General features: G+C 36.8%; 1 protein-coding gene across 9 annotated transcripts in view; it reads right to left on the bottom strand.

Annotated features, from left to right (window-relative positions):
- Window positions 1-10,608: 10,608 nt before the first annotated feature.
- The window catches only part of EYA4 (EYA transcriptional coactivator and phosphatase 4), a 101,568-nt gene continuing 97,418 nt past the window's right edge, over window positions 10,609-14,758 (bottom strand). For 6 of the 9 annotated variants that reach the window (XM_034418839.3, XM_087887168.1, XM_087887164.1 and 3 more), the window contains 2 exons: window positions 14,351-14,451; window positions 10,609-11,874 (listed from right to left, as the gene is read on the bottom strand). In XM_034418839.3, coding sequence (XP_034274730.1) covers window positions 11,794-11,874; window positions 14,351-14,451 — 182 coding nt within the window. In that variant the 3' untranslated portion in view covers window positions 10,609-11,793. Of the gene's footprint in view, window positions 11,875-14,350; window positions 14,452-14,490; window positions 14,592-14,758 lie in introns of all 9 variants that reach the window. The other 3 variants (XM_087887172.1, XM_087887175.1, XM_087887165.1) reach the window with 1 other exon arrangement.

Raw genomic sequence — 14,758 nt, 5'->3', positions numbered from 1 at the left:
ACTGAACACTCAGCTGGATGAAATTTCTTGAATAGGTTATTGTAAGGATGAGAGGCATGAATAATATTAGAGGCAGACAGATAGATAAAATGAAGATCTACGTCATGTTTCTTCGACTGTCAGAAAGCCCATAGATCACATCAGATGAACTCTGAAACTGGCGTAGGTGGAAACACCATGCAAGGATCCCCTTCTATGCAGAAGGTTGTCTCTCGGGGATGAATTTATCTGTCTGTTCTTCTGGATTAATCACATCTGCTGCTTTGAAAAAATAGATTCACAGCAGCTGGCACATGCCTCAGACATTCCATCATACATGGATAAAGAAGTCCACCTAACCATACCAGTCAGCTCCTTGCTCTGGATGGATGGCTAAACTTGGGATCAAAGATCTGAGATCTTGATAGGCTGAACTAATTCATGAAGAGTCTGGAAGCAACCCTGACATTATGCTAGGCTGATTATCATGTCCCAAAAAAGCAAAGGCAGAAGAAATAAGATTCAAGGCATCAAGTAGAAACGCTTAATTAATGCTTACAGTCTATGCATTTATTATCTTTTTAAAAAAGAGGAGCTATGCACATAGGAAAAACCATACACCTTACCTTTCTTCTACAATTCCACTTATAGAGAGGTAAATAGAAATATAAAATATATACAGGATGCTTTTTAGTGCTAAAGACTGTTTTTAAGAAAATCAATTGAAGGCTTATCTGTCTTGTATAGCATGGCACATGGCAAGGCCTCATATCTTAAAGGTGGAAGAATGTTTTTAAAAAGAAACAGGATCAACTATTGCATTAAAGAGCACACAATAGTTTTAGGCTAATCAAAAGAATAAATATGAGGTAGAGAAAAGGTGAACCACTAATCTGAAACCCAGGTTACACGAACATCTGATGAAGATGAGTGAATAGAGCATGTCCGTAGCTTGCTTCTTTGGAGATAAGGTCATCTTTCAAAGTTTCAGAAGTTGCCCCTAGGCTCATTCTGGAGATGGTGAGATTTAAATATGGGGTTTTTAACAAACCAAGTAACAAACCTGTGCTACCTTCATGGGTGGAACATCAATAATGGTACATAAGCATACCATAATTTAGAACACAATAATTGAAATAAACACCATTAATACATAAGAGAATTCAAAGAATATGTTCCTGGAATGCAGCAAGAGCAAATATAAAACTGAGTCATGCAAATGGGAATTCAGCAAATGTTGTTTCTTGCTTTTTAAGAGGTGCACCCATGCAGTTTTTACTTAAAACAGTTTATTTGGTAATCAAATGGCTCAGAAGTGCAGCATATCCTCTGCGTATTATTTTTCCCCCACACACAAAGTGAAAGTTTGGAAGAATAATGGAACGGGATCCATCCAAGCATCAGTTGCTCCTTGGAAGTTCCTTTAAAATAATTCATCAGGAATCATTCAGGATCCAGAAGTGATTCAGAAAATCTGCATTCATACGCCTTAGCAGTAATATCAGGCATCTGTTGTGGGGAAAGGAGTCTAAAAGACAAGATGGTTGACCACAACCATGGGACTAAAACTGCCATCTTAACTTTTTTTTGACCCTTATCAACCCTGCTGAGGCATCTGAATACGACAAAACCAGCCATGTTTGTTGGGCTTCTTGTATAGAAGCAAGCATATCTATCTATCTATCCTTGAGCAATTGTAGAGTTATTTTTTTTATCAGAAAGCTTTGTTTGCAAACAGTAGCTTTAGATTTCAGATATGTATGAATCAGGTATAGTTTATCAGATTCCTAGCTTGACTTGATTCAGGCTGCTTTTTCAGAAACACTTTTCTAAAAATAAAATGACTGCAAGATTGCACCAAGAATTTTCTCCCATTTTATTTGTAAAGGAAATAGTAGGCCCAGTTTAGCCTGTGAATAAATCATAGCTCCTGGCTTATACATTTGGCTGACATTCAGAAACTCTCTGGATTGCTTATCATGCATGGTGCCAATGCCAAAATTTTTAAACAGTTATCGCGCACATTTTCCCTTCCTTTCTTAGCCAACTACATACAACGCAGCCTGTGCTCTGTTTAAACTTAGCTATATCATATCCAATGTGCTCAGATTCCACCAGATCCCAGGTCACCTTTATAATGTCACTTCATCCAATAAATCTCTGGGTGTTTTAAAAGCAATTCCTATAAACTACTTTTTGGGAAAGAGGCCCTAGAATATGATCTGTCTTATCTAACCCAGAATAGAAGCAGTCACTCCTTAAAAATAGGCAGAGCCCCAAGCAACATGCTTTAGTCGGTTATGTTGGGGTTAATTTTTCAAGCCCTGCATCTAAAATATTTAGATTTTATTTTGTTGGTGGCTTATTTTTAGCTATATTTGCCTCAGCTGTTCAATAGCATATACTTTTGTTCATATATATTTTTGTGTTGCCGCCAATTAGAAAGTTAATCACCTCTATAAATTAATTTATGGCTATGGGTTACTGCATACTGTTAAGAAAACCTATGAAACGTGTCTCAAATACAGACTGTGTATTTGTGTAAGATTACAGGGGGAAATCTAAAATAATGTGGGGTACAAATTTTTAGAGATTATTTCTCTCTCCAAATTTTCATTTCAAATTTACACCCTGAAAATGTACCAGTATTATAAAATGAAAAATTTGATCTGTGGACTTTTTCCTACTAGAGCCTTTCCTATTAGAGCCTAGCTGCCTGTCTTGCGTGCGCAAATCGTATAGAATTGAAACCAGTTTAATACTTTTAAACTGTACAGTTTAAAGCTTAGTCCTTTTAGTACAGTTTAGTCCTTTTAATAATTTTTGTAGTTTTCAATTTAAGAAATGCAAGAATAAATGCACATAACTGAGCAGCTTGCTAAAAGAATCACTCTATCTAAATTAAAACTCCAAAAGTTGAAAATTGAAAAGTTACACTGAAACATATTTTCTGCTATGGACTGGGACTGAAATATTGACATCTGTAATAAAAACTGGTATCTACATTTTTCTTTTTCGTAGGAAAGGGTGAGCATATCACTTTCCAATTTGGTGTGTGTGTGTGTGTGTGTCAATGTTTTGTTGATATTAGAACTTCTGAAGAGGCCTTAGGAGTATCTGCCTATCTTCTCCCTCTTTTCCAAGGGATATTTCTTGTCTTTAGTGCAGTAAAAAGGGAGGCTGTGTGGAGCCAGTTTGTAGAACTTTGGGGAACAGAGGCCTTTAGTACTTACGATACTCCGATTCTGTTTACAGGAATTTGGGGATTATATGAGCTAAACATTAAACATGCAAATGACGACAGTATTTCATTATCCATTGAAACATATGCAGGAAAATTTACAGTGGTAACTGAAATTAGATGCCATAAGCCAACCTGTTGTTTGCTGCAGTTATGAGAAGTTTACTTTCCAATGAACAATTTTGCCAAGGATGATATTAAATAAGGATGATTTCTGTTGGAAAGAATTAAAGTTGTGTAAGAGACAAGTTAGGTTTAGTGGTTGAAGCAACAGGCTAGAAAGCAGGAGACATGAGTTCTAGTCCCGCTTTAGCCATGAACGCGAGCTGGGTGACCTTGGGCCAGTCACTCTCAGCCCAATTCACCTCATTGCTGTGGGGGGAAAAGGGAGGAAAATGTATTGGATGTTTGCTGCCTTGAGATATTTGTAAAAATGATAAATATGGTATATAGGGGGTGAGGTGTTGCCCCCTATAGGAAGGGCACGCAATCTAGGCAACTTCCTGGACTCACGGTTGACTCTGGACGACCGTGTTACGACCGTGACCCGGGGGGCATTTGCTCAGATTCGTCTGGTGCGCCAGTTGCGCCCCTACCTGGACCGTGATGACCTGCGCACAGTCACTCATGCGCTCGTCACCTCCCAGAATGACTATTGCAATGCTCTCTACATGGGGCTGCCCTTGAAGACCACCTGGAGGCTTCAGCTGGTGCAGAATGCGGCTGCGCGGGTAGTGATGGGAGTGTCCCGACACTCTGTTACACCCCTCCTGCGGGACCTGCATTGGCTACCGGTTGCCCTCCAGGTGAGATTCAAGGTGCTGGTAATTACCTATAAAGCCCTACATGGCTTAGGCCCGGGGTACCTGGTGGACCATCTGCGGCCAGCGACAGCTCCCCATCGCCTGGTGCGCTCCCACAGGGAGGGCCTCCTTGGGGTCCCGTCGGCCAGACAGTGTCGGCTGGCAACTCCCAGGGAGTGGGCCTTCTCTGTGGGCGCGCCTCCTCTATGGAATCAGCTCCCCCTGGAGCTCCGGATGGCCCCTGACCTTCACTCTTTCCGCCGTGACCTCAAAACATGGCTATTTGGCCTGGCCGGATTGGACTGAAGGGGTTTTTTAAGGGGATTGTATTGGTTTTTATATCTGATTACTGAATTTTATGTGTTTTTATCGTTATGAGCCTGAGTCCTTTGGGAGAGAGGGCGGCATACAAGTTTAATAAAATAAAATAAATAAAAATGAAAAGATGATGAAACAATATTAGAGCAAGACTGCATTTTTTTCTGCAGCTAAATACTAAGAGCAACATCAATCATACTATATCGGTTTCAGGTGCTGTTCAAATTGGTACACCAATTACAAAAGCATAATATTCAGTACAGGTTTAAGTACCCAACTACTGTGTGAATGTATGCACAGGCACACAATGAGAAAGCAAGCTATAAAGCACCAATAGCAATCCAAATGATAATATATTTAATTTGCACAAACTTTTTAAAAAAATCTAAAATTGTTTGATACACTTCTTCTTTTAGAAGCTTCTTTCTCTAATCTTATTAGACCTCCCTCAAGCCCAAGTCCATGACCTGCCTTGGGCTGTAAGCCGAAGTCAGTATACAGAAGCCTATGCTTTTCAATAAAACATGTTGATAGAAAATGTGCTGATAGATCCTGAATGCTCAGAAAACAAATATCTTAAGTGTATAGGAGAAAGGAGAACCAACTTTGAATTTTTAATGTGAAGAGAAATTCTGTAGAGCAATCAATTGTGTAAAATGCTCTTCTACCCGAGGATCTTATTTTGACAGAAAACACATTAAATTAAATCTTGAACTATGTTCCCACAGATGCGATTGGGATGCATAAAATCTTTTTCCAAGTGTTAATTGTTCCAATCAGAAAAAGGACAGGACTAGGATAACATTTCTGGCTTAAACAGCTGATCAGCAAGGCTTGTCATTTAGAGAATGAGTATATTTGAGACACTCCTTTTTGGATCAGGCTAATTGTTTCTACAATGCATTGCAAAACACGGCATTTCAAAAAAGAACATCAAGGATACAGGAGTATTATAATTGTGCAGAAAATGACAATATTTCCACATGTATTTATTGAGAAATACTAAAGATATACACATTTTGTACAAGCTTTCAATATTAATTTACAATTTCTTAAATAATATTATCCCTAGATAAAATCATGATTTACATTACACAGGTCCTTGGCTTTAAAAGTTCCATAAGGCTGCTATTGCTGGGCATTCAAATGCAATATTGGCTCATGTCAGTTATGCTTCACGCTAAAGTACTAAATACCGCATTGATTCAAGCATTTAAACGTGGCTCCAACCCTTCTCCCTGCAATCCAAAATGAAAATCACATCTAAAATCGAAATGGACACAGCCCCATATTTTTCAATATACAGAAAGATTTAGATTGGGTTCTGTTGCTCAACCTATTTGAAGAGCAAATTTACTTTGAATTGCAACTTTTTACAATTATGTTTGGTTTATAATATTTCAGTTGGTCCTAATTAAGATGTTACCCTATTAGAGAATTTGCCAACGTATTTTACTTATTTAAATCTGCTCCAATTGCTACCATTATTTGGGAAGTATGACTAAAAAAACTCTCCAACTATTAAAAATGATCTGTACAGGGACAAAAAAAATTCTCTCCAAACAACTGGAGCAGTGGTGGGTTGCCCCCGGTTCGGACCGGTTTGCAAGAACCGGTAATAAAACCGGCGGGAGGTTCTGCCCACTGACCTGGACGTCATCAGAGGTGATCTGCGCATGTGCAGAAGCTTCTGTGCATGCGCAAAAGAGCAAGTGTGCGTGCTCAGGTGTGATGCACACCGGTAGTAAAGGTAAGTAGAACCCACCCCTGAACTGGAGGCAGACAATGGAAAGCCATGGATAGGTCTGTCACAGCAAGGAACAGTTGATGCACTATGCCAAAAGCTAATGAAAAGGGGAGAAAGGACGACATATTAAGTCCTAAAGGAAGAGACTGTGTGGAAAAATGTAGAAAACTATCTACATATTTAATTTTTCCATTTCACTATAGTAGTTTATTGATTTGAACCCTTTATCCATTATTACTTTGTACTTCTCTTAAAACTAAATTGTGCTGTTCTTCTATCTCAAGCCCTATATTTAAAGTGCTTCATATTTAAGTGCCGTTTCTGTTCAAATTGGTACAGCAATTGCAAAGCATAATATTCAGAATATTTTGTTTTAAGTGCACAACTATTTAACAAACATTGTGCATATGTGCATATGCACACAGGTAGATGTGAGAGAAAAAGCTATAAAAATACCAATGGCAATCCAAATTATTATTTTTTTTTAAAAAAAAAAATCTGGAATAACGTTCTCTTACTTGTTCTGCAATTATTTTGACCATTCTCAAATGCCAAAATCAGGTCAATTTAATTCGCCTAAAATTTTAATTCAGCAGCAATGTCCTGTTTTTCTCCATTATCATTTTTGTAAGGAATCACGTAAAAGGTCAGTATTTGACACAGCTTATTTCTGCATCTAAAAGTTTGGCAATTCTGATCCTTGTTATTATGCATGGGAGTTCATAATTTTTTGTCAAAACATTAATGGATACAATAATAATAGAGCAATGTTTAGCATACTCAAATGAAAAGCAAAATAAACAAAGGTGAGCGTGTTAATTGAAAACACTGTAATATCTCAACTCTACATCATTGCCAAATAAACTTGTACTGTACTGTACAGTAGTATTGTTCTGTCATTTTGATAAAACACCTTCCATTTATATTTTTACAGAATATCTTGAAACTATTGAGGAACACCTTTATAAGTTTAATTAGATTAAAATACACATTGTTCAATGATTCATAGATATTTTTTATTATAATCCGAAACCAGAGATAAGGGCTTATGAATTTTCACCTTAAGTAACTAAAATATGTGACAAGTATAAAATTGGTTGGATGGCTTGCAGACTTTATGAATATTTTATGGACATTTTTAACCTATTTATTTCTAAATATCCAAAGATGACCAAAAAACATTTCTATATTAACAAATTGATACAATATTTTTCAGTGGGCCTTTGGGCAAATAAAACAAGTTTAAAATAACAAGTTTGAAAAAATAAAACATTTGCTGTTTTAAAAATAATCGCAAGTGAAATTGTGAGAAACACCATCTCTAAGCTCTTTTAAACTAGAATGAATTTTATTAATGGGGAGGATAGCACAGAAAAGAAATTCACTTCAACTGATAATAGGTTTTATATTCATATTGTAGACCAATTCATATCTGAACACTATTATTTTGTGCATTCCCAAGATATAAATGTTAACTATCTTAGTCTTAGTACTCATCAAAGGATCTTACCTCTGAAACAATGAACATTTCATTCCAGAGTGCATTTTGTATTCTGTAAGGCAAAAATGGCACCTGTGTTTTTCCATTATTAAATCTCTGAATTTTGCAAGGATTTTCACTCGGCCAATAATGGTACAGGTAGGCCTAGTTTACCAGCTCCTTGCAGTGACTGCTCAACATTATTATGACAGCCTGAGAAAAGAGATTTATGACTTGTTCTTCATATTTGCGGCTGTTGCAGCATTCCTGTTACTAGACTGCAATTTGGGCACTCGGCAACAGGTGTACATTTGCAACTGTTATGTAATCACTATTTGTGGCTGTCACAGCTGGCTTTTAACAAATCAATGGGGAAGCTGGCTGATAGCTGAAAGTCGCAGTCGTCGCATGTAATGGTTATGGGGACTTGCTTAATGACCGCAGTTCATTTGTTAAGTTGGGCACAATCACCTGATGTTTCATTCTAACCTGCTTAGAAACATCTAAGCTGCTTAGATTCAGAGCTGCAACCAGACCTAGTTGTGACTGGTAAATAAGAACTACCTGTACACTGTAGAGATCCACTGTCCCATCACACAAATGGTTACAGAAAAATGTGGTAACAAAGGGCCAATTCTCAGTTTTATCTTCCTTCATGTTCTTATCTATGCTCAAGGTGTTTCAGATTTTTTAAACTCTTGTGGTCATGTTTTTTAGTTTGATTTGCTCACAGCTGATTAATTGGGAAGCCCATTCTCTTTGTCAACTGGTAACTGCCCTTCAGCCACATGTGCAAAGCATAACTGCAACAGCCATTAATTACATCAAGAGGCTGCTTGCTACTCTGTTCTTAAATACTACCCAGGCTCATTCCTTTCCTCCCCTCCCACAAGGCTTACCCACAAATTACACATCATTAGAAAAATCACAGACTGATCATTGAATTGAAATGAACAACTTGTGGCATCTAGACAGGGGAGAATCTGGCCCTAAGAAAGGTGTACAAGGCAGTTAAAGAGGAAAATATTACAAAATGGACTTTAAAAATAAAAGCAGTACAGGTAGTCCTCGACTTATGACCCCAATTTCTGTTGCTGAGACATTTGTTAAGTGAGTATTGCCACATTTTAGGACCTTTCTTGCCACAATTGTTAAGTGAACCACTACAGTTGTTAAGGTAGTAGTACGGTCATTGAATGAATCTGGCTTCCTCATTGACTTTTCTTGACAGAAGGTTGCAAAAGGGGCTCATATGACCCCGGGATAATGCAGCCATCATAAATATGAGTCATTTGTCAAGCATCTGAATTTTGATCATGGGAATGCTGCAACAGTCATTAAGTGTGAAAAACAGTCATAAGTCACTTTTTTCAGTGCTACTGTAACTTTGAACGGTCACTAAATGAGCTGTTGTAAATCAAGGACTACCTGTGAAACAGAGCATTAAAATAAACACAGTGGAATTACAACCACCCATCCATCTCACGTTAGAAGTCCTTAGAAGTTAGAAGGAACAAAAGTACTCTTGTTGTCCACATCAAAGTCACAGCTTGTTTAAATTCTTGGGGAGGGAAGATTCTAAAGCGGGTGGGGTCTTACCACAGACAGGATAGCATATGCTGCCCACCTCCTTTGTAACAAATGACTTGTACATTATTATTATGCACACACAAGATCAAAATAATATGCAGGGCTGAATCTACACATTCAAATAATTGTTTGATTTTGACTTCATATATTGTATGAATCAAACCAATTCTGGTTTATTCAAGAACCCATAATATAGTGCAATGTTAGAAAAGCCATTGCTGCAAATAAATGTAAGCATAGTTACCGTATTTTTCGGAGTAGAAGACGCTCCGATGTAGAAGACACACATTAGTTTTTGGGGAGGAAAAAAAAAATTTTTTTTTTGCCTCTGCCTACCAGCATCCATAGGTATTCATCTGGCTAGTGTCCTTGCAACAAACAGTAAACAGCCTGGTGAGTTTCAGCATGTTATCGCAGCCTGATTCAGCACGAGCAGCTGATTGGTGGTTGGATCTGCCTACCGGAATACCACCAATCATCTGTTCCAGGTTGCGGGGATCGCCACAGCTCATTGCCACCTCTGCGCATTGTGTTTTTGGCCTATGCACCCTCCATTTTTGGCCTCTGCATGTGACGTTTTTGGCCCATTCCAGGTGGCAGGGATCACTGCTGCCACTGATCCCCACCAAATGGAACTGCCCGAAAACACAATGCACGGAAGCCAAAAATGGGGCGTGTGGAGGCTGAAAATGCAACAAAGAGAGGCCGAAAATGCAATGCGCGGAGGCAGCGATCAGCGACAATGTGCTGTGGCAATCCCCGCAGCCTGGAACGGGTCTAAAATGGAGCGTGCGGAGACTGAAAATGCAATGCATGGAGGCGGGAAATGACTGAATGGTGGGGGCCAGCAGGTAGGTGGGGCTTCGGCAATATAAGATGCATAGATAATTCCACCCACTTTTGGGGGGAGGAGTGCGTCTTATACTCTGAAAAATATGGTAAAATACATAGGAAAAACTAACCAGAGAGGAACATTTCACTGAGATTCATGCTAACCTATAGCTACAAAATCAGTTACAACAGATTTAAGTGCTGGTAGAAACTCATTAACTGAAAGGATCTTTTTGACTGGACCACATAATGGGCAATTTATAGATTACAGTTTTCTTTACTTGACAATGTTAGGAAAATATTACTGTTCATCTAGTAATCTTTTTGTTTGTCTACTGCAGAGGTGTCAAACTCAAGGCCCGTGGGCTGGATCTGGCCCGCAATGTAGTTGGATCCAGCTCGCTGGGCTGTCCTGGTCTACCCAATGCGAACAGGAAACATGCCAGCAATTTGGGGAGTGGCATCAAGGTGAGCACCCCCACTCGGTTGGCCACACCCACCCGGTTGGCCCCGCCTGGTCCCTGAGGTCAACCACAGCCCTGATGAGGCCCTCAATGAAATTGAGTTTGACATCCCTGGTCTATTGTATTTTTTTGTTGCAGAAAAAACTAGCAATTCCTTTTCTTTTTTTGATTTAGCCGTTTTCTTTTACTTAAACTTTCATTGGACCACATTCAGCCATGTTTATATGTACCTTACTGAATGTTAAATATACTACATTGTAATTTGATACTAGGTCAATAGGTAAAAGTAGCCAGTTATTTTTTTTTACACATATACCATAAAACTCATAAATTAAACTCATTGTAGCACAAGTTATCCATGTGTATAATTTTTTTTTAAACGCAAAAATTAAGGAAAAATTGTCAAATAATTTGTCATGTTAACTATTTTCTCAGAATACCGAACCTTTTGACATTTTTTTAAAAAAAATTTGCATACAATCAGTGGAATTATTAAGAATCTAAATAAAAATGCTAACTTTCAGTTATATATTTTTTTTCTCTTACTGCAACAAACACTTAAACTGCTTTTATGCAGTACTGATTAATTGAATTTGAAATTTGGTCATGTCAAAAATTATCACAAAGATTTATCTTATCTACATAATTTTAAATCAATGTTACACTGTAACACACAAACAAGATCTTGTCATTTAAGGCACAACACATCATTATGCACATTCTGTCTGCCAAGTTTATAAAAGAGACAATTATTATTATATACCCCCTTCCCACACACCTCCAAAAACAAAACAAAACAATATAATAAATTGCATCCACTTCCAAAGTCAGTTGCTAATGTCACAGTAAATTATTTTCATTAATAATTTACACCTATTACGGATTGAGACAGGACTGCCATTGTATAGTCCAAGTGCATCCCAATTCTCTGGGTCAGGTAGGTAGCCTAAAGTCTGATTCAAACCTCCGTGCTGAGAATATATCCCATTGTGAGGAATGTTGTTGAATACCACCTTTGTCATTCACAAAATGCATTCATTCTTCACCTTCTCTTTGACTATTGCAAACCTTGTTCTCTGGCTAGGGCTCATTTGGTGTGTACCAGCAACCATTTTTCTAGTTCTTTAATCATCAAAATGCTGAATATGTAAGACCATGTAGAGAATCCTTATGTCGTATTAAAACGTATGTCTCCATGCGGTGATCTGAATTCTTTGCAATGGAATCCATATATTGCTCTTTCTTTTTAAGACGATAATATGTGTGAAGCCAGAGGCACCATATCCAAAGTAAAAAAAAAAAATCAGTGTACTTTGAAATATGTATATAAAAAAGAAGAGTTACAAATACTCTAATTCCAATGCTTGGTGTAGAGCCAGGAGGTCGGACTGGGTAGATATTCTCCAGAAAGGCATGTTATGCTGCATTAATTAGGGGGGGGAGAGAGAGAGAAGGCAAGAAGAATGAACAATATATCTATCATACACATCACATATTTTCTTTTTATATATTATGATTATCCTTATTTTTCTTAGTAAGACACAGACAAGAAAATAAAACAAAGCAAATGTCCAAATAGATCTGGAAAAAACATACAAAAAGCTGCATAAGCACCTTAATAAATTCAACTTTATTTATTTATTTTTAATTCTGTTCAATTGCATCTGTTTCTGAGATTGTCTAGATCAGTCCTTGTAGTTTTCTTGGCTTGGCAAAGTTTTTCAGAAGTGGTTTGCCATTGCCTTCTTCCTAGGGCTGAGAGAAAATGACTGGCCCAAGGTCACCCAATTGGGCTTTGTGTGTTAGATGGGGGGACTAGAACTCAAAAGTCTTCCAGTTTCTAGCTCGATGCCTTAACTACTACACCAAATTGTTACTCCAACTTTATTTACCAAGCATATGTTAGGAATAATATTGTTTATATTTCAAAGAAGTAAATTTAGTAGCAATCAAGTATGTAATAATCTTCATTACAAAATATATTTTGTATAATACAGGGTATAATACAATCCAAGATGTATAAAATATTATGACTTTTACTATATCACTGCGCTTAGTTTTAATTTATAACTATCATGCCTTGTGATTTCTTCAGAAAGTACAATGCTTTCAAATACAGGCAAATGAATGCACCAAACATTTAATTTTAGTGTTTGCTTTCAGTTTAACCTTTACAATACAGCACATTTCTCTCTGAGCAGTGATTGCTCAGAATATGCCCCCAAATTGAACCTATACTTCTGCCTATATGGGAGATACACGCCCTCCCCCGGTATTGGTTATGTATGGAATTAAATTGCTGTCATATATTAATCTTTCCTTGAAAGCAATATAGTCACTTAGACTATATAATTCAATATTCAAAACGTCTACTATGATTACCAAGTATCAGTCTTACTCCAGTGAATTTAGGAAAGCAATCTCTTATGAGGAATACACCCTTTCTACAATTAAAAACATTGCAGAAGTTCATGAGCATGTCTGTTAATAAAGTTTAATAACTTTATTTTTACTGACTGCAGATCTATTTGAAGAATTTGCCTTCTTTTTTAAAAAAAAAAAATCTACAAATGTTCATGCACACAACAGGTAAAGTTAGAAGGAAGCATGCCAACTCTAAAATAATCAATCACCCAGTTTCCTGAATAGGCTACCAGACATTCTCAACACCGTATTGCATCTATAAGACAACCATTTGGAACCAGAACCACAACTAAAGTTGCAACTCTAAGAAAACCAAGAAATAATGTCTATTTATTTATTTTATATATAAAATCTCCTCCAACTCTAAGATCGCTCTAGATCAGGTGTGTCTAACCGCAGCCCTGGTCAGGTAATAATGCAGCCCAACAAGATCATAAACTTTTAACATTATTATGAGATTGATGTACATTAACTGTATCATATATTTTATATGTGGTCCAAGACACATTCTCTTCATTCATTGTGGGCCAGGCAAGACAAAAGGTTGGACACTCATGCTCTAGATGCAGTATATCTGAATGTATATGTTTTCTCCACTTTGCTTATATTTATTCTGAAGTATAAAATATGTTGAAGTACAGTAAATTTCCTGCTAGATTTCTTTAAGGACAATGTTTACTGGGCACTTATATGATCATAAATTACTTTAATAATCAAGTATATAGTGCTGAAATCTTCTATATGACTGTTTTGCACTAAACGCAAAGTGTTCCAAGGTTTAATGTTCAATTTAATAGAAATCACAGTTCTCTAAATGTAAATGAGGAATAGATACAGCTGTGCCTGTCTCGAGAATGAAATCAATTCAAATTTTAATCAATTTGAGCATACGCACCAAAGACAAATTCCTTGTGTGTCCAATCACACTTGGCCAATAAAGAATTCTATTCTATTCTATTCTATTCTATTCTATTCTATTCTATTCTATTCTATTCTATTCTATTCTATTCTATTCTATTCTATTCTATTCTATTCTACTCTACTCTACTCTACTCTACTCTACTCTACTCTACTTCTTAAAATATATTTATAGCTTACCCTCTGAAATAAATAGTTTTTGGCATTTTTTCCTTTTTAGATTTGTAACAAAATCAATGTGCTTTTTCGATTATATGACACAAAATACATTTTTCTGGGCCTTGCAAATCCACGCAATGTGTTTAATTTCCTTAGAGTTAGTTTTTTTTTAAAAAAAAATCTATAATCAGTATATATTTTATTTAATTTCCATATCTTTCCCATCCTCATAAAGCCTGTGCTTGAATCCAAATGGTTTGATTATGTCTTACTTCTTAAGATCTTGGCATGTGAAATAATTTGACAATGTGCCATACTAACAGAAATACAAACAAAATAAGCTTGCGTAAATATTACAGTGTAAATATCACACCAACATTTCATGAAACAAGTTACCTTTTTTGCTGCCTGTTCTTCTTCTACACCATCCCCAATTACAACATATACTACTTTTCTGCCAAACCTTTGCATTATTCGTTCAAAGCAACTTTCTTTTCCTGGAAGATAAATGAGATAAGTGTTCAGAGAGAAGTTACCTGGTTAGCTGCATGCTCTTCATCTCGGCCATCTCCAATCACAACATAAGTTATGTTAGTGCCAAACCTGGACACTACACGCTCAAAACAGCTTTCTTTTCCTGAAAAATAATGCACTATTTATTTGAGCTCTCAAAAAAGAAATATCACAGTGATCTCTAAAAAGGCATTATACAATAAATAAATAAATAAATCATACACTAGACAAGCCTTTCATAATATTGGTGCTGTTTTAATTAATTTTCTGTTACAGCCCAATGGAAACTCA

Source organism: Pantherophis guttatus, chromosome 1, assembly GCF_059756535.1.
Source record: "Pantherophis guttatus breed Tessera chromosome 1, ASM5975653v1, whole genome shotgun sequence".
Lineage (NCBI taxonomy): Eukaryota > Metazoa > Chordata > Lepidosauria > Squamata > Colubridae > Pantherophis > Pantherophis guttatus.
Note: the sequence above shows the minus strand (reverse complement) of the source record. Positions and strands in the feature narration are given on the sequence as shown.